The 19,193-nt window shown below is 36.1% G+C and overlaps 1 protein-coding gene across 13 annotated transcripts in view; it reads left to right on the forward strand.

The window, feature by feature from the left end:
* The window catches only part of Nt5b (5' nucleotidase B), a 163,202-nt gene extending 144,301 nt beyond the window's left edge, over positions 1–18,901 (forward strand). For 8 of the 13 annotated variants that reach the window (XM_067091074.1, XM_067091142.1, XM_067090964.1 and 5 more), the window contains 10 exons: positions 8,613–8,730; positions 9,120–9,215; positions 9,825–10,065; positions 10,490–10,666; positions 11,278–11,449; positions 11,645–11,867; positions 12,156–12,303; positions 12,877–12,966; positions 14,310–14,444; positions 15,376–18,901. In XM_067091074.1, the coding sequence (XP_066947175.1) occupies positions 8,613–8,730; positions 9,120–9,215; positions 9,825–10,065; positions 10,490–10,666; positions 11,278–11,449; positions 11,645–11,867; positions 12,156–12,303; positions 12,877–12,966; positions 14,310–14,444; positions 15,376–15,489 (1,514 nt within the window). In that variant the 3' untranslated portion in view covers positions 15,490–18,901. The remainder of the gene's footprint in view (positions 1–8,612; positions 8,731–9,119; positions 9,216–9,824; positions 10,066–10,489; positions 10,667–11,277; positions 11,450–11,644; positions 11,868–12,155; positions 12,304–12,876; positions 12,967–14,309; positions 14,445–15,375) is intronic. The other 5 variants (XM_067091232.1, XM_067091318.1, XM_067091015.1 and 2 more) reach the window with 1 other exon arrangement.
* The last annotated feature ends 292 nt before the right edge of the window (positions 18,902–19,193 follow it).

A 19,193-nucleotide genomic window follows, 5' to 3' on the forward strand; every position in this document is an offset into this window, starting at 1 on the left:
GTTGGAGTTAGTGGCAATATAATGGTCATATGTAACCGAGGCTTTTGGAAACGCAAAAGTGAGTTGTAAGTTAGGATTCGTAACATACAGAGGAATGGAGAGACTTCCAAAGCTTAAAATACAGATTAGGTGGGGGCGTTTATTAAAATTCTTTAAGAAATGGGTCTCGGGATCACTGTCAGAATAAATTGGAAGCGCAATTTAATAAGATTTGGCTTCTCTATCTCTCCTCCTCCATTCAGATTCATAACCCTTCAAAACAGTCCCCATATAAACACGTGATTGTATTTGCTTAAATCGACATCTCTCAAGTTGCATATTTTACTTTTCCTGATATCAGTATGCTCAATAACCTGTCTGTCGACATTTGCCTCTTTCTAGAACAACCTCTCTGTTCGTGAATTCTTTATGTTCATTCCGAACATATTTCTCTTGTTTTTCTTCCCTTCACATTCACTGGCCCTTCTAATTCGCAACCGTGCTCTCATTCCTGTCTTGTAAATGCATTTCAAACAGTCTTGTGTTTCTTATGACTAAGCTATTTATTTTGCTATCCTCCCATGCACTTCTTCCTTCGCCCTTTCTTTTGAATTTATACTTTGCAGGAAATGTTGATGTCCCAGTGACCTCATTTTCCAAGATATTAACCTGTTCTACTGCCAGTTCCTCCTAATGAGCTAACCTCCGCGCTGTCTTATTTCTTTATCAAATTCCCACGTCCACATTCTGAAACTTAACTCACCAATTAAAATTCCTTTTGTGTTTTTTTATTTTGGTAGGTTTCAAGTAAAATAGCAAGGAAATATTACCATAACTCCTCACCATTCAACATCCATACCTTGATTCTTAGGTCTGCTGTGCATTAACACTTACAAATATATCTTCATAATTTTCACTCTCACAGATATTCCTATGAACATTCATCATTTGGAATCACATATTTCCTTTAGTGAAGTTCTTTTTATGGCATTTCCACAACCTACTAGGATGCTCTTAAATTCCCTAGTATCTTTCTCTGCATTCAGATCACCTAGCACGACTGCCATTTCGCGAGTGAACCTAGCTGGTTAAATATTCACTTTCACCTTTCATCGACTGTCGGTACAATCTCTCAACTTCCTTTCCATACCCATATCCCTACCATGCCCATAGCCATTCTGCACCATACCCATACCCATATCTGTACCATACCCACAGCCATTCTGCACTGTACCCATACCCATACCTATACCCATACCCATAGACATCTGCAAGAATAGATCTAGATATCCGACTATTTGCTCACTTTGGCAGAGATTTTCCATTAGAAGAGTCTTCAGCAAGGAACATAGCATACTTGAAGGAAATGAGTTCCTTCTTTCTACACAGCCGGCCTTCGAGATTATTCCCACAGCATTACCAGAAGGAAGACATCTGCAAGAATAGATCTAGATATCCGACTATTTGCCTGCTTTGACAGAGATCTTCTATTAGAAGAGTCCTCATCAAGGGACGTAGCATACTTGACGGAACTGAGTTCCTTTTTTTTCTGCAGAGCCGGTCTTCTAGATTATTCCCACAGCATTACCAGAAGGAAGACATCTGCAGAAATAGAACTAGATATCCGACTATTTGCCCACTTTGACAGAGGTCTTCTATTAGAAGATTCTTCATCAAGGGGCATAGCATACTTGGAGGAACTGAGTTCCGTCTTTCTGCAGAGCCGGTCTTCTAGATTATTCCAGCAGAATTACCAAAAGAAAACATCTGCAAGAGTAGATCTAGATATCCGACTATTTGCCCGCATTTGACAGAGGTCTTCTAGATGAAGATTCTTCATCAAGGGACATAGCATACTTGAAGGAACTGAGTTCCTTTTTTCTGCAGAGCCGGTCCTCTAGATTATTCCCACAGCATTACCAGAAGGAAGACATTTGTAAGAATAGATCTAGATATTCGACTATTTGCCCACTTTGACAGAGATCTATTAGAAGATTCTTCATAAAGGGGCGTTGCTTACTTGGAGGAACTGAGTTCCCTCTTTCTACAGAGCCGGTCTTCTAGAGTATTCCAGCGGAATTACCAGAGGAAAACGTCTGCAAGAATAGATCTAGGTATCCGACTATTTGCCCACTTTGACAGAGATCTTCTATTAGAAGATTCTTCATCAAGGGACACAGCATACTTGAAGGAACTATTCCTTCTTTTTGCAGAGCCGGTCTTCTAGATTATTCCAGCAGAATTACCAGAATGAAGACGTCTACGAGAATAGCTCTAGATATCCGACTATTTGCCCGCTTTGACAGAGATCTTCTATTAGAAGATTCTTCATCAAGAGACATAGCATACTGGAAGGAACTGAGTTCCTTCTTTCTGCAGAGCCAGTGTTCTAGATTATTCAAATAGAATTAGCTTCTGGTGTCCTTTCTGCAGAGCCGGTGTTCTAGATTATTCAAACAGAATTAGCTTCTGGTGTCCTTTAGGCCTTCTGATGTCCCTCTGGAGGCCTTCTGGCATCCTTCTGGAGGCCTTCTGGTGTCCCTCTGGAGACCTTCTGGTGTCCCTCTGGAGGCCTTCTGGTGTCCCTCTGGAGACCTTCTGGCGTCCTTCTGGAGGTTTTCTGGCGTCCTTCTGGAGGCCTTCTGGAGACCTTCTGGTGTCCCTCTGGTCACCCTCTGCTTGAATATCCTCTTATTGGGGGACCCCGTGCGTCAGCTGAAGTGGCAGGGAACTTGCCAGCCGCTGACTCTCACCCTGACGGCATGTCCACTGAACAGCCGTTTTGACTCCCCGGGAAAGTTCCTCTGCCTGATGAGATGGGGGGATCTCGTCAGGCACTGACTCTCCCTAGGAGAGTTCGTATGTCCGCTAAACAGCTCCTATGCCTCCCGCCTCCGAGCAGCCGTTGACTCTTGCCAGTGAGAGTTCCTCCACCTGACGAGTTGGGGGGGGGGAACTCTCCAGTCGTTGACTTCTGCTGGCAGAGTTCGTCCGCCTGCTGGGGGTGGGGAAAGCACAGTCGTCCATTCTTCCCGAGGGTGTCGTCCTTCACCCTACCGTCGTTGTCCGTTTGTCCTTTGGCTCGCTCCAGAAAGAGGTTAGTCTTTGCAGGAAGAACTTTTCTTCGTTGTCTTCAAGTGGTAGGGCGCTTGAGTCTTCCGAAATCCTCTTGGTGAAGACTTGAAGAATATCCCCAGAGCCTTTTCCGTCTTCGAATGGGAGAAACGAAACTGCTTCAGCAACAATGATCTTTCTTTAAGGCTAAACTCGAATCACAGTGGAGTGAAATATAGTATACAGCTGAAAAAGTCAGCCCTGGAAATGTCTATCGAAGAACGTAAAAAAAAAAAAAAAAATTAATTTTATATTTTATAGATGTGAAAATTTACTAAAGACTCATTGAATTTTTAAGGCTAGCCAGCAGTGCCTTTTGCATACATACATACAATTATATATATATGTGTGTGTGTTTGTGTTTATGTATGTATATACATATATACATACATACAGGGGAAGGAGAGGGGAGGGAGGAGACACACACACAGAAATACAGCCAAAAGAAATTAATATAGTAGATATATATATATATATATATATATATATATATATATATATATATATATATATATATATATACTATATATATATATATATATGTATATATATATATATATATATATATATATATATATATACAGTATATATATATATATATATATATATATATATATATATATATATATATATATATATATATATGTATATATAATTATATACGCACTTATGTGTGTGTGAATGCATATTTATGTATACTTTTGCAACCCTCGCGAATGAGGTACAAATCAGCCAGTCAAGTATTATCCCCTCCACTTCGGTGAACCGTGCGATCTGGTATCACTTATCCAGAAGCTGAGATTGTGGGCTATTTTTAAAATAAAAGGAGATTAAGAAGCGGGTCTCCCAGGGAATATAAAACCGGTTCTGAAGGCATCACAAATTAAATGACGTCACGGATGTCTGGAAAACTGGTACGTTCACCAACTGATAGATGAGAAAAAGAGAGAGAGAGAGAGAGAGAAAGAGAGACTTTTTCCAGGACCAGACGAAGGGAGATAAGCCAATTTGTCAGTGTCAGCTTCCCTTGTGGAAAAAGATTGAACCTGAATTTTTCTTTTTTTGCGTCAAGGGAAAATATTACTGTCACTTACAATTAAAGTTATAAATATACGTAAATAGCTCATATATCAAGTTTGAATCAGGTATTTATAAGTAAAATTTAAAACAAAAGCTGAGTGCATCTTTTCAATAAGTTAGGGGCCACCAGTGATGGGATGAGCTTGCTAGCCCCACCACCTGTCCACTGGATGTTCAGTAGAATTCTGTTCTGACTGCATCCGTCACTTTGGTGACTACCCATTCAAGTACTGCCAGATCCAACACTGCCCAATTTCGCTGACCTAAAGACCAGCTGTATAGCCACTTAAAAAAAGGGGGGGGGAGTTAATGGTGATTAAAAAAAAAAACAGGACGTTAATGTGGATTTTTATAGAGCCTCGCCGTCTGAAACACCAGAGAAAGGTGAATGAAATCGATAGTTCGAGGAATGTTTGATACTAAAGTCCAGAGCTGCTCATTGATAATGAAAACTTTCACTCGTGCAGGTAAAAACTGGCTGTAGGTGCTTCTGTTGTTTTTGGGAGCCTTTGGAACGGTGTAACACCGTACCTAGCCCGGACCGGAAGAAAACGTTAATGAGAGAGAGAGAGAGAGAGAGAGAGAGAGAGAGAGAGAGAGAGAGAGAGTGTGTATTCTCGAAAGTAAGTAACGGACCAGGGTTCTGAGTAAAGATCGTTTATAACGGTCGCGGGAAATGTAAACAGAGTGTTGGTTCTCAATCTTGCCACCGGGGGGCCAGAAGCTGAGATATCTCTGGGATTAAAGTTGATTCGATTATGTAAACTGCCTTTGGAACTACTGTGGGCACGAACACTAAACAATGCAGTACAGCCTTTATTTAGGTAATTTTACTGAAAAGGAAGAAATCTCCAAGGCATTTTCACACGAATATTCGTAAAGGTTCGGGACATACATATGTAGCCTATAAATACAGAGCTTTTAAACAGGCAGGCATGTTTCCGTTTGCTCTCGTCTCCGTTGCGTACCTATAAAACTTCTTCACACATGTGGGTATTTATTCTCCCGAGGTCGTCACGACGCATCTGTTCTCCCGAGGTCGTGACAAGGACGAATCTGTCGCGGTAGATATACAATGTAGATTTTGGGGTCCGAACGAAATGGCATTCCTCCCCACCCCCGCCCTTCCCGAGGCCAGAGTAAATTATGCACCGCGCCGAAATGTCACCGGGTTTGTGATAAATCGCAGTAACTTGGCCCTTGTCGGAACGAAAATTCCACCGGTGGACGGTGCGAGATGAAAGATTTGTTAAGAGATGAGAGAGCGTTGATGCTTGAAGGTTTTGAGAGAGTTTCGTTTAGAGTGAGAGAGAATGATTAAAGGTTGTCCGAAGTTACTAGGTATCCTGATAGGTTTTCGTTTATCAGCAGTCCGTCGGAATCGGGTATATATATCGGACTATATATATATATATATATATATATATATATATATAATTATATTTATGTGTGTGTGTGTGTATATGTTGTGTACATACATAGACCTACATTATTTTGGAATAGGAATTAATTTTAGTATGCATATCCCACTTGTGCATGTGTTAGAGAAAGAGAGAGAGAAGGAAGAAGAGTTTTAGGTATCCTGAGTTTTTCTTATATATAGGTATCCCGATAGTTTTACGTTCATACATAGGCCTACATCATTTGTAAGAGAAAGAGAGAGAGAGAGGGAGAGAGATGCAGCTGTGAAACACTTGTAATGACGAACACTACATACCCATGTAAAACCTAATATCAAAGAACGTTTATAACTTACCGATGTACTGACGTCACTGAGGAAAAGAGGGATTATTGCCTGTGTACGGGAATAAATGCAACGCCAGAGTGAAGGCTATTATTAGGCCGAACACGAAACGCTGAATTCCGGGAACTAACCTTTGAATGGTTCTAGTTCTTGTGGGAATGGCGAAATAACGGGTGCAAATGAATGTAACATTACTGAGTTAGCTTTTATAGTTACAGTATTTATTATTATTATTATTTTATTATTATTATTATTATTATTATTATTATTTCTAAATGCACACAGACTTTGGGTAAACTATTCTGTCCTTTACAAAGTGTATGTACTAATTAGACTTTATAATTCGTTAGTTAACAACTACTTTTTGAGTGTACAGCATGTGTGTGTGTGTAAGAGAGTGTGTGTGTGTGTGTTTGTGTTTGTGCATGGCTTGGTAGCTTATTTAATACAAGATAATGGAAGCGCAAAATATTCATGAGTATTTTCACATGGAGAGAGAGAGAGAGAGAGAGAATGAATTTGTGTATGGGCTGTTAGCTTATTTTAAGCCCGGTAATGGAAACGCAACATCATTACCAGTAATTTCACGTGTAAATTGAGAGAGAGAGAGAGAGAGAGAAATATATGAATGTTAGATCATTCTAAGCTTAACAAAGAACATTGTACAGTGAACACCTGCAATGTGGTCACTTCGAAAACATCTGCTTTTCTAATTACTGTTTTCGTTTACCACTGAAAATTGAAATAGATTTTTGTATAAATAAATAATGTAGGACACAACAGAATGCTTTTGGTAAGCTGTTTGTAGATGTACGTGATGTTTACATATATGTATACTCGACCCACAGGTATGTATTCGGATACATAATGTATACCTACATATGTCAACACATTTATGAAATAACATTCACAGTCATGTGAGTTGAACTAAATATATATATCCGTTGTTATTCGCTTGCTACATAAAATAGAAAAGCATAGTTATTTCTTAAGTTATTTTCGTAGCTTGTGGATTTTATAAAAGCATAGATATTTCTTAAGTTTTTATGTGTAATTTTGTACCTAATTAATCAGTTTGTTTTAATACCGAACGGTATTGTAAGCACTTCACTGAAGGCAAACCTCACCATACGTGTCAAGGTTTTTTTTTTTTTTTTTTTGTTTACGAATTTCCACAGTGAGCAGGATCATGTTAACCCGTCCTATCCGGTTTTGCTAGTGAAGGTACACCCAGAAACGAGACGAGACATTCGGACCTCCTCCTCCTCCTCCTCCTCCTCCTCCTCCTCCTCCTCCTCCTCCTCCTCCTCCTCCTCCTCCTCCTTCCTTCTTCTTCTTCATTCGGACCACCTCCTCTTCTCCTCCCCTTCCTCTTCCTCTGGACCACCACCTCCTCCTCCTTCATTCGGACCACCACCACCTCCTCCCCCTCCCCTCAACCCCCCCCCCTCTTCTTCCTCTTCCTCTTCCTCTTCCTCCTCCTCCTCCTCCTCCTCCTCCTCCTCCTCCTCCTCCTCCTCCTCCTCCTCCTCCTCCTCCTCCTCCTCCTCCTCCTCTTTTTGCAGACGACGGAATCATGGGGTTCGTTCTTTGAGGGGTGAATTTAAAGGATGAATTGCGAAGTTTAACAAGGCGAATTTCATCCCCGAGTTCATGGCTTGGAACGCCATTCAAAAGCATTGTCATTAAATTGCTCTTCTGAAGAGGCGCAGCTGTCAAATTAGTGCTGGTATCTGGCGATCTCTCTCTCTCTCTCTCTCTCTCTCTCTCTCTCTCTCTCTCTCTCTCTCTCTCTCTCTCTCTCTCTCATTGTCCAGAAGAGGACAAAGACATCATTTTCGGGATGTTATGGTCGCCCTCGATCAAGCATTACGATAAATATCGATTTTATTAGTAATCTGTTTGAAGTTGAATTTGCTTGTAATGTTGGATTTTAAGTGAAAGATTATTTGTAGATGTTAGCATAATCTTTAAAGATTAGTCAAGTAACTGGATGCAAAATTATTAATTTTCATCATTTCGAAGAATAATTAAATGGACATGTAATAATTTTTCATTTGTAAGAGAAAATTAATTGTAAATGTATTATTTTTTCTCTTTTGGAAGTAAGTCGTCATAACTGTGGTGGAAGAGAGAGAGAGAGAGAGAGAAATATATCTTTGTTCTGACACACAGTGTTTTTTTTTATCGTAATTATGGCGGAATTCCTTTTGTGTTGTTGCCAAATACCACATGCTATGAATACATTTTTGTCGCAGCGTGCGTTTCGAGACAGGAAAAGAACATTGATAAAATTTTCCTTCCTATATATATATATATATATATATATATATATATATATATATATATATATATATATATATATATATATATATATATATATATATTAATATATATATATATATATATATATATATATATATATATATATATATATATATATTAATTATATATATATATATATATATATATATATATATATATATATATATATATCTTTGTGTTTTTCCTATTCAGGCAAGAACGTTGCTAAAATTTTCCTTTCCTATTTAGAGATTCATTAATTAATTTTTTTTGTTTCAAGCAAAGAACATTACTAAAATTTCCCTTCCTTATTGAGAGATATATTCATTTTCTTATTTTTCTTTTTTCCGTAGTGAGGGAAATATTATATTTACTTTTCTTTTTGTTGCAGAGTACAAATCTCCCCAGTACGAGACACTCGGATTCAACCTGCTGAAAGAGCGTCTCATCATGATTGGTTATCCCGAAGAAATCAAGGAATTCGAATATGATCCCACGTTCCCCACAAGGTGAGTGTCTGGAACCATTTTTTTTTCTGTAGGTATGAATACACGCTCGCCCACCCCTCCCCCAGCGCACACACACACACATTTATATTATGTATGTGTGTGTGTGTAATGTAACTATTAAATTCAGGCAAGTCAGAAGATAATATAAGATTTTTGTTTTTATTTTGACTAGACTGCCTTTATTTGTGTTTGGCGTATGTTTCTATTATAAGCATGAGTTTTAATTCTGTATTATGATCACTGTAATTCACAATAAAGCACGTTTACGGTGCTATAGTCTTGAGTTTTTTTAATATGGTTTTGAGTATTGTTTCTCCCTGACATGTATCTCTGAGTATAGGTACCCTTAAAAAAGTTTGTCTAATTATTAGTATTGCTTCTCTCCTCAGAGGTCTGTGGTTTGACCGTGTCTACGGAAACTTGCTCAAAGTGGATGGCTTCGGCAATATTCTTGTTTGCGTTCACGGGTTCAAGTTCCTAAAACCGTAAGTACATTCTCTCTCTCTCTCTCTCTCTCTCTCTCTCTCTCTCTCTCTCTCTCTCTCTCTCTCTCTCTCTCTCTCTCTCTCTCTCTCCAGTTCTTGAACTTATGCTGAAGTGGCTGCTTACTGATAGTGTTCTGAAGAGAATTTTACAGCCATATTTTCAAGTGTCTTTAGGAAGATTTAAAAGATATTTTAGTATAATGAAGTAGATTAAATTTTGATGGAAATAAGTATTAGCTTTCACTTCTGTATAAGCATCTATTAATGACCTGTATTAATTTTTAAAAGGGATAAATTTGCTTAGCAGACAATGCCTTAACTGAAAAGCAGAGAATACCCTGCGCTGCTAGGCATCACTGATTTCATGTTCGACAGAATGTACATAAATCGGCGTTCGTTATCTTCTGATTATATTGAAGAGACTAGTAGGCTCTTTTAGCTATCAGTTATATGTAGAATAAACTGCACTGCCTTCTTCAGCACATGAGACATGATCATGAATTGCATGAGTCTTGTTTGGCAGGCAATAGTGTAGCTAAATTTACAGTCCATAATTTTCTCTATTAATATCATGTACTGTATATTCCACACCATTTCTCTCCTTTGCAGATCTGAAGTCTATGAGCTTTACCCAAACAAATTCATTCAGCTGGACGAATCCAGAATCTATGTGATGAACACCCTCTTCAACCTGCCGGAGATTTACATGATTGCCTGCCTCATAGACTTCTTCAGCAACTCTCCTCAGTATGTTAAGCTTCCAGAAGGAATCAAGTCAGGGGATCTGTACATGAGCTTCAAGAGCATATTCCAGGACATCAGAGGAGCTGTGGATTGGGTTCACATGAAGGTAAACAAATTTATTTTTGTGTCAAGGTTTTCGTTGCCAAAACCGAGTTTTTTTTTTTGTTTATTTTAATTTGCTCCTCATTTTCATTCCATAATTGTTCTGAATTTTAGACTGTTTGATTGGGAAGCTTTGTCAGGGGTATGAATACTAGGAAGTAAACTGATTACACAGTATTGATCAAATCAAGTTCTTTAATGTTGCTAATACATTGAGGACACCAGAAATCTTGTCATTCCCTAAAAATATCAAAGGTTAATGACAAGATTTTTTCACCAAGCTCTAGTATTTACACTTTCCGCAAGGTTTTATAAGTTATGATCATTTGTTTGTTCCCTTATTTATACTCAGGAATTAAGTTTTTAGTGTATTTGCTTTTGTATTGCTGGTCCATAATACTGTGCATTAAATTTTTTTTTTTTTTCAGGGAGATTTAAAAAAGAAAACAGTCGAAGAGGTTGACAAGTACGTCCACAAAGACGAGCGCCTGCCTCTGTTGTTGGACCGAATGAGGGATTCTGGGGCGAAGGTGTTCCTCCTCACAAACTCTGAATACTGGTACACAAATGCCATCATGGAGTTCCTACTTAGTTTCCCTGATAAGGTATGATCAACAGGAATGACTAACCTGGTACTCTTCAGTTGATTGACATATGAATTGACACTGGATAAATTTATTATTATTATTTATAATAAGCATACATTAGGAAGCTAGCCAAAAAGGAAGTGAACTTGTACAGTATAGCAAGCTTTCACAGAACAGAATGCCGTTATGTGCATGACAAGAGAAAACAGGTAAATTCTTGATCTGGTTGTTGCTGAGGTTTTACAGGGAAACTTTATGTAGATTTTGTCAGCCATACTATTTGACAGTGTAACATACAACCCCATAAAGGGGAATTCTAACATAAAAATTTTGGGAAGTTGACAATGAATACATTCATTACCAATGATGAATACATTCATTACCAAATACAGAAAAAATTTAAAGCTTAATCCTAAAAATAAGAATTTTAGGTTGTGTAGCAGCTTATGTCTTCATTTGTTAAATTTTTGTTATAATTTTTACTTCGTGTTTATAGCTATTCAGTTATTAGTATCTTAATAACTGCTTTTTATAAATAATTTTAACTGTGTATAAGTAAGGTCTATGATGTGCTTGTTTTTAGCAATGTAGCTGCAGTATCATTTGATTTAAACTTTTCTTTTCCGCAGAATGGAGAAGTGAGAGACTGGAAAACCTACTTTGACTTCATTGGTGTAGATGCCTGTAAGCCAGTGTACTTTAGTGATGGAACTATCATGAGACAAGTTGACTGTGACACCGGCGCCCTCAAGCTTGGCACTCACACAGGAAAGCTCAGGAAAGGACAAGTCTATTCTGGAGGTACTGTACCACTGTACAAGCATGCTAATTTACTTTCCATGCAAAGCATGAATTGCCATGAAATAATTGTTGTCTAATGCAGTTATGGTATAAGTAATGTTTAAGTTACTGGTAACAGAATGAAAAGTGCTATCGACTGTTGATTTTTCGTGTGCAGTACTATGTTTTTTGTTCATTTGTTGTATTTTATCTTAGGAAGTTGTGATGTCTTTACTGAACTGATGGGTGCCAAGGGAAAGGATGTCTTATATGTTGGAGATCACATTTTTGGTGACATTTTAAAGAGCAAGAAGATCAGAGGGTGGCGTACTTTCCTAGTAGTACCAGAATTGGTTCAAGAACTTCACGTATGGACCGAGAAGTGTTCCTTGTTCACCAAACTACAGACTTTAGATGTCATGCTGGGAGATCTATACAAGTTAGTTTGAATATAGTAATACAGTAATGCTAGTTTTCCATGTAGGAAAATAATGAAAGCATATGCATAAGATTGGTAACATTATATTTATACAGTATTTCAACTCATATACTGGTTAGGTCTGTAATTTCTAGTTAAATGTTGTTGATAGTATATTAATCTTTTAAAAATTTGGCAAATTGATTAAATTTTAATATCAAACAAATACAGCATTGCTGTAGACTGAAATCAGACAAATGTTTATCATAATTCTGAAGCTAGTATACATTAATGGCAATTTGTTTTCAGGAACCTAGACTCAAGTACCAATGAAAGACCAGACTTGAGCAAAGTCAGAAGTGCTATAAAGGAAGTTACTCATGAGATGGATTTGAGCTATGGCATGCTTGGTTCAGTATTCAGATCAGGATCAAGACAAACTCACTTTTCTACACAGGTGAGATATACTAACATGCATGTTGAAATGTGATGGATATGACATTGAGTTAAATATGCTAAATGGCAGTATTCTGTGTAACAGAATTCAGGTGCTAAACCATGTAACACCTTGAAAAACATAGGTAGCCATCATCTTCCCATTCTCATACATACATGTATGTATGTATGTTTATAGAATTAGGGTATCATTAATAAGTTAGTTAATTACAAAGCAACCTTATGAGACAACAGAAATTGGTTATGTAGCAATGAGAAACAGAAATAATAAAAGCAGCTGTGTATAGTGTGCTGCTCCGTTCAGTATTGAGTCATACAGTGGCCTACTATACTCTAGGAACCAGAATTACTTGCTTTAAAATTCTGGGATCTTGTATCCATTCCCCTTTAGACAGTCTTTTGACAGTCAGAGAAACACAGTGCACACTTAATGTGCAAGTTGACATGCACCAGCATATTTTACTTAAGAGGTGGTCAACTTAATTCAGACAGACCCATACTTTATTCATAGCAGTTATAAGCTGTTCTGTATAGTAGTTATTATGCTTGCTTAATTATTGTATTTTTCTTACAGGTTTCAAGATATGCTGATGTGTATGCATCTACATTATTGAATTTAATCTATTACCCCTTCAGTTACATGTTCCGTGCCCCAGCTATGCTTGTAAGTACTGTTTGAATTTAGAAGTAAAGTAAAAATGTTTTGTATGTCAGATTTTTTTTACATGGATAAATGTGCTTCTCCACTCTCCTCTTCTGTATATTACCACACTTTGAAATTTCTGCCTGGTCTAGGTTCCCATCTTTACCTTTTCTCCATGATTTTGTGGTCCTTCCAGTTGATCAATGTCCTTTCTGTTTAACCTCTTCAGACACTCAAATTTCTTGAACAAGGGCCCCTACATCTTGTAGAGTGGTCTAGGCCATACTTGTAAATCATAAATTTTTTCCCCATTCTGTAATGGGATAAATCATCAGTAGTCTAGTAGTCTCCATCCACTTCATCCTGGCTGTTCTTTATCTTACTCTCCTGTCAATACCAGCTTCCAAGTGCCCAAATGGCCCTTTTCCAGGCCAGACTTTCTCCATTGCTTCTTTTGCTTACATTGATCCCCTGCCGTCTCTTCTCCATTCCACATCTCTATAATTTGTACATGCATAAGACCTATTCCTCTGAATTTGCTGTTAAGAGCAATTTATTTGCATGCAATAGCTCCCTAGGGCCTCCGTTTCTGCGTTTATGTCGCTTTTTCTTCATTTCTATGATAAACTATCGTAAAGGACTCGGTGCTAATCCTTGATGAATATTAAAGCTTCTCAGAGTTCTTCAATACCTGCTTCTGTTTTCACTCTAGATATCATTTATGATATATTACCCTCATGATCTTGCTGTGTGTGTCTCTAGTACTGTTTGCCTTGGTAATTGATTTTCTTGGCACTCTTGCCAAAAGCCCTTTCACCTAACTCCCAGGTACTAAACAGTCAATAATCAAATACAGTACCCAAATTTAGTAACAATTGTCCATAAAATTTTCACATTCCCTACTCTACGGTGATTTTCTTCAATTCAAAAGTAATGTACAATTAAATTCTTATATGAAATACTGTTTAAAATAAGGAGTGATTTTCTTTAATTATTATTATATTTAAAAGTACTGTACGATTAAATTTTTACATGAAATACTGTTTAAAATAAGGCACAATGTTTCTGTGTATTTTGTAACAGGTAAAAGATTATTCACTTGGTATTTCTAGTTGGTAAAGCATTATTATTATCTAGAAATGATTACTTCATTGGTTAAAGAGAGAAGTTTCCATTAGTTATGGTTACTGTTAACAGAATAGAATTAGAGTTAAGTTTGGTAGATGTTTCAGTGACAGTACTGTACCAAATCTGCGTGTCTCTGAAATCTAGGTATAGTTAGAACTGTATGTTGATTTCAGATGAATATATTTCTAGTATAACAGTACTTTGAAATGGAAACTAAAGTATTTTCTACCCATCAGATGCCTCATGAGTCTACTGTGGCACATGAGCAACGCTTCCAGGTTGGCGATGGTCCTATTTCCACACGTTCCCGAGCTTCCAGTGTTCAAGGAGATACTTTAGAGAATCTACAGTCGAAGAGGCCTAAGGTTAGAGTATGTATCCCTCCCTCTCCTTTACACTAATTGTCCCCAGTTTAAGATTTCCATGTGAATCTTTGTATGTGTATACAATTATTATTACCCCTTATGTAATTTTATTTAAAACACAGTAAGCTTTCAGTTATTTTAGAAATGTGAATACAAAAATAATGTATAATTATCATTGCTAATGTTTAAAGCCCTGAAAAGTGAACTATGTATTTGCTCACAGCCAGTAAATGTTTAAAAAATCAATACAGTGACATTATATGCATCCATTCATAGAAGGAAAATATAGCCAAAATGGTAAATCCCATTAGATCCACTTAGTTTTGCTTTGTTGATTTTAAATTCTAGAACAAGTTTGGTATATCCAAAGTGAAGGAACCGATAAGGTTATGAAAGCCATTGCAGTACTATATCAGATGTTTTGGAATAAGATAATGGGACAAATTTTACCTTGTAATACATTGTAGTCTAATTGTCTTGCTTTTAAAAAGTCTCCCCCCATTAATATTTTTTTTTGCTCGATAAAAATTGACCTATACTCTGAAAACTGCATTTTTGACCTATTTTTTGTCCTTGGTTTGGTGTTTCCAAGTCTCTACTTACCCTCCAGAGCAGACTGACCCTTGCCTAAATTTACCAAATTTCAGTTTTTTGTGTCGATTTCAATGTGTATATACAGTACTGTACTGTATTTTTCATGAACAAGACGAGCGCGTAACGTACCATTTAAGAATTTTAATGCTCGAACAATAGCTGTCATTTGGATATTGTGTTCTTTTTCTCTTGTATGTCACTTAGGAATATTTTTAACTGAATTTTGTAGTGGGTGCATTTTTCTCTTAAGTTTATCACTTACCTGTTTTTATCAGATAGCCAATATATTATAATCTTGCCATATAATCACTATTTTAAGGCTAACTCTTGCTTGGATTTCCAGGTTCTAGAGAGAACTCAGTCATTGGTGCCTCATGCAAGGGCAGAAACCCCAAAGAGAGTAACTCATCATCACGATGAAGATGACTCAGAAGAAGAGAGTGACAAGTCTTCCTAAGTAGCTTTTAAAACCATAGATTCTATTCACATTAATGTGATATCAGTATTTTCAATTTCTAGAAAAATAGTTTCTGGTATTTCTAACATGTTTCTTAACATATTTTAACTTGCCTTTTTTAATTGGCTTTTAATAGTCAAACCTGTTGTTTAGTTAGATTCTGTTGAAGAGAAATCTCGAAGGTGGTAACACTTACAGTAATCTTTTGGATTGAAGTATTAGAAACTGATATTAAGTTTAACATATTTTTCCCTTGTGTGGAGAAAAAAGTGCTATTGTATTTGACCATATATTAAGGAATAATTCCCTACTTTAAAGTAGTTTGTAAATTTCCCAAATCCAGTCACCTTATTACACTGATGAAAGTGGACAATCGATTACTGCCATAGTTTAACATTTGTTAAGGTTGTTGAATATGGAGCTGAAATTATATTAGATTTAAAAGAAATATATAGAGCTGAAACTTCATGTTCAAAGTTTTAAAAGATTTTTATTTGAAATTAAGGTGATTTAAATGACTTTAATACAGTTTAGGGATTGTTGTTACCATTTCATAGTTGCTCATTCTGATATTAATTGTGAATAATGCACCGTAATGCTTAAATATCTGACAATCTTCAAAAAATATTTTTAATTTTGTGCATGTGAATTTAGTTTGAAAATCTGGATAATGCTTCCACTTCTGTAAACAACTTTCTTTAGAGTAAGACTGCAAATGTGGTTTATGGTTTATTTCAGCACTGTTAGATAGAAAGTGTTAAATAGGTTTCCAGACCCATATAACTGTTGGTGGTGTTTGGAATTGTAAATCATTTGGAAACTGTAGTTCTGTGTTCTTGCTTTTAAATTTCCAAAGTGTAAGTGTCAATTGTCTTTTTTTTTTATTTTGCAGAACATCTAGTATGAACTTGAGCTTTTAATTCTTTCAGTGTTGGTATGCGTTTACTTTCACTGGTGGACAAATTTATTAAGAATGGGCTGACTGACATTGCATTGGCCTCATTTATAATGTACTGGTTTTAAGGCTACATATATCATTGCATGTTCTGCCATTTATATTGTAAAACAAGTTGTACGTACATCATAGTTGTCACTACATATTTATTCTGATATAGGACCTTTTAAAAGTAAGGTAATGAAATGCATTACTATTATAGAGACCATTAACATTGCAGTGTTAATATAACTTTCTATCGATCATTAGTAATGTAGACAGTTTAAAATCAATAGTAGGTAAATTTGAATGATTTGATCCTCTAGGATTTCACATTAAGCAGTTCCCATAACATGTACAGGTAATTTAAAAGTACTTAAGTGGTAACGTTTACAGTAGGCTGATTCATGGAAGGATGAGAATGCACAGGAAAATTTTGTAGACAATGAAGTACAGTATTCAGATCTAATCTCTGCAGGTGGGTGTTTTGTTCTGCTATACATTGAAGCATATAAATGTGTGCTGGAACTTTGCGTCTCTGCAGTGAGAGTAAGACGTTTGGTGTTTTGAATATGTAATGCATGAAGAAGAACTTTCTTAAATACTGCATGCATATTTGTATTCACTTAGGCCTAGAAGATTACCTCCTAGAAATAGGCAGTTTAGTTGGCAAAATGACTTAATTCCTTTCTCTTTAATTTTGGCAGCTTTGAAATTTTTAGGCAGGTAGTTGATTTAGTGCCTTTAGAATTTTAATGCGTCCATTAGGTAAGTCAATAGAACATTGTAATATTAATGCTTAGAGAGTTTTACTTCTAATATAATTACGGAGATAAGTTACAGCTGTTACCGTCACTGAATACTTTCATCAAATCAAATTGTCATTGCATTAGAAAACTTGTTTTAAAACCAACCATTTGTTAAAACCTTGTCTCTAATACCTTCTTGCTAAACTCAATTTATATGTTAGGGTGTGACACAAAATGGTATATATAATCTATAGCAATACACTGGGTGGTTTCAGAGGGATATACTGTAGTTGCATTCCATTACTTAGCACTTTTCATCACAAGCACCTGTTTTTGTTACTGTCTTGAGTGGATTTCTTTTGCAGGCCTTTTCAGATACTGTACAGTAGTCTATTTTTTTCACGTAGGATAGGTAAATCGTTTTTGCATAAACTGTATAATGAGCATTTTACAGTAGTTAAGATTTTGTTTTCTTGTATTTAGGGGTTGTAAAAAGAAATTTACTATGTAATGTAAGAACTGTATTGAGCAAAATACAGTACTTATACGAAATCTGTGATAATCAATCGTCACACATACAGTCCATAGGCAAGTCTTTTTGTAGGAGTTAAAAACTTTTTAATAAATTTATATTTATTTATTTATTAATTTTTGTAGGATGAAGTGATACGCTGTTAGTATTGCTTAGACTTTTCATTTTTCAGCCGTTTCATACAATGAAATGAAAATATGATGCATGTATATATAATTGGGTGTAGGTTGGTAAACACATACAGTATATTAAATGCAGTATAGTATACTATTTAATATTAGTTCTGTATGTACATTTATAATTTTGAGTCCATGACTCCAAAATCTATTGTTTTTGTTAAAGTGATTTTGTAAGTTATATTTGGTCGGAATTTGAAGGGAAACATTCCAGATGAGGAATATTTTGCATGGACAAATTTTCATAATTGCTTTTTACTTGTAATGGTAGACTGCATAATAGATACAAATAGGACTTTTTATAAGTAGCACTGATAAAAAAGAATAACTTTGTTACATCATTCACATGTAGGTTGCAGTTTTGATGTTCTTAGGGATATCTTCAACTGACCACAGCCTTAAACTACCGTTCTGTGATGAAGAGCAGTGTTTGATGGCAATTTGACTTCAGATTTGCCCCCATCTGTACAGGTAGAAAAGAGCACAATTCTTCTTAAATGTTACTTCAAATTGCAAGTGATTACCACAGCAGGGACACTTCCACTTTTATTAGCAGTCTAATGGTGCTTTCAGCCAAGTGGGTTAGCGTTTTTATACGGAGTAAGTTGTAGTTATCTAACTAAACCTCTTCGTCAGATGGTAAAACAGGTCATTAATTTGACAAGGGCAGTTGGTTTTGTGTAAGGATGCAACTCCAAAGTTCTGTAAGTTCTGGAGACAAAACCCATTTAAATTTGACAACACATGCCCCAAAGTTAAATTCAGATTGGCAGATGGGACCATAAAAGGAGTTCAGTATGATTGTGTATGATCTATGCAAAGTATATACTTGTTGATTTAGCACAATACTGTAATAGGATTTCATTATGAATCTATGTACATTACTGTACATGCTTTTTTTCGTTTTATTTCTAGGCATCAAGCTTATTTTCTATTGTGTGTTTGTATTAGTGGACCAGAAATTGTGTAAAAGATTTTCTCACTTATGTACATGATGCATGAAATATAAAATAACAATTTATTCGTCTTTCAAAAAACAAAATTCTGTGGTCGTGGCGAGATTCTAAAATGACCTTCCTTTGCAAAAAGGAACTTTGTGTGGTAAAGCCAAGGATGATGCTTAAGGGACATAAATGCTGTATAGTACTTAAGGTACTTAAATTTCCCTAGAACCTTTAATATATGAAATTGAGTTCTTTAGTTTTACATATAATAATGACAGACTGCTGAGCTATTTATTTAATCCATAGAAGTGTTCAGTTAAAATAAAAGTAGTAATGCCTTTAAAATGTAACAAACTTATTAGTAATATA

This window comes from Macrobrachium rosenbergii, chromosome 1 (genome assembly GCF_040412425.1).
Source record: "Macrobrachium rosenbergii isolate ZJJX-2024 chromosome 1, ASM4041242v1, whole genome shotgun sequence".
Classification (NCBI taxonomy): Eukaryota; Metazoa; Arthropoda; class Malacostraca; order Decapoda; family Palaemonidae; genus Macrobrachium; species Macrobrachium rosenbergii.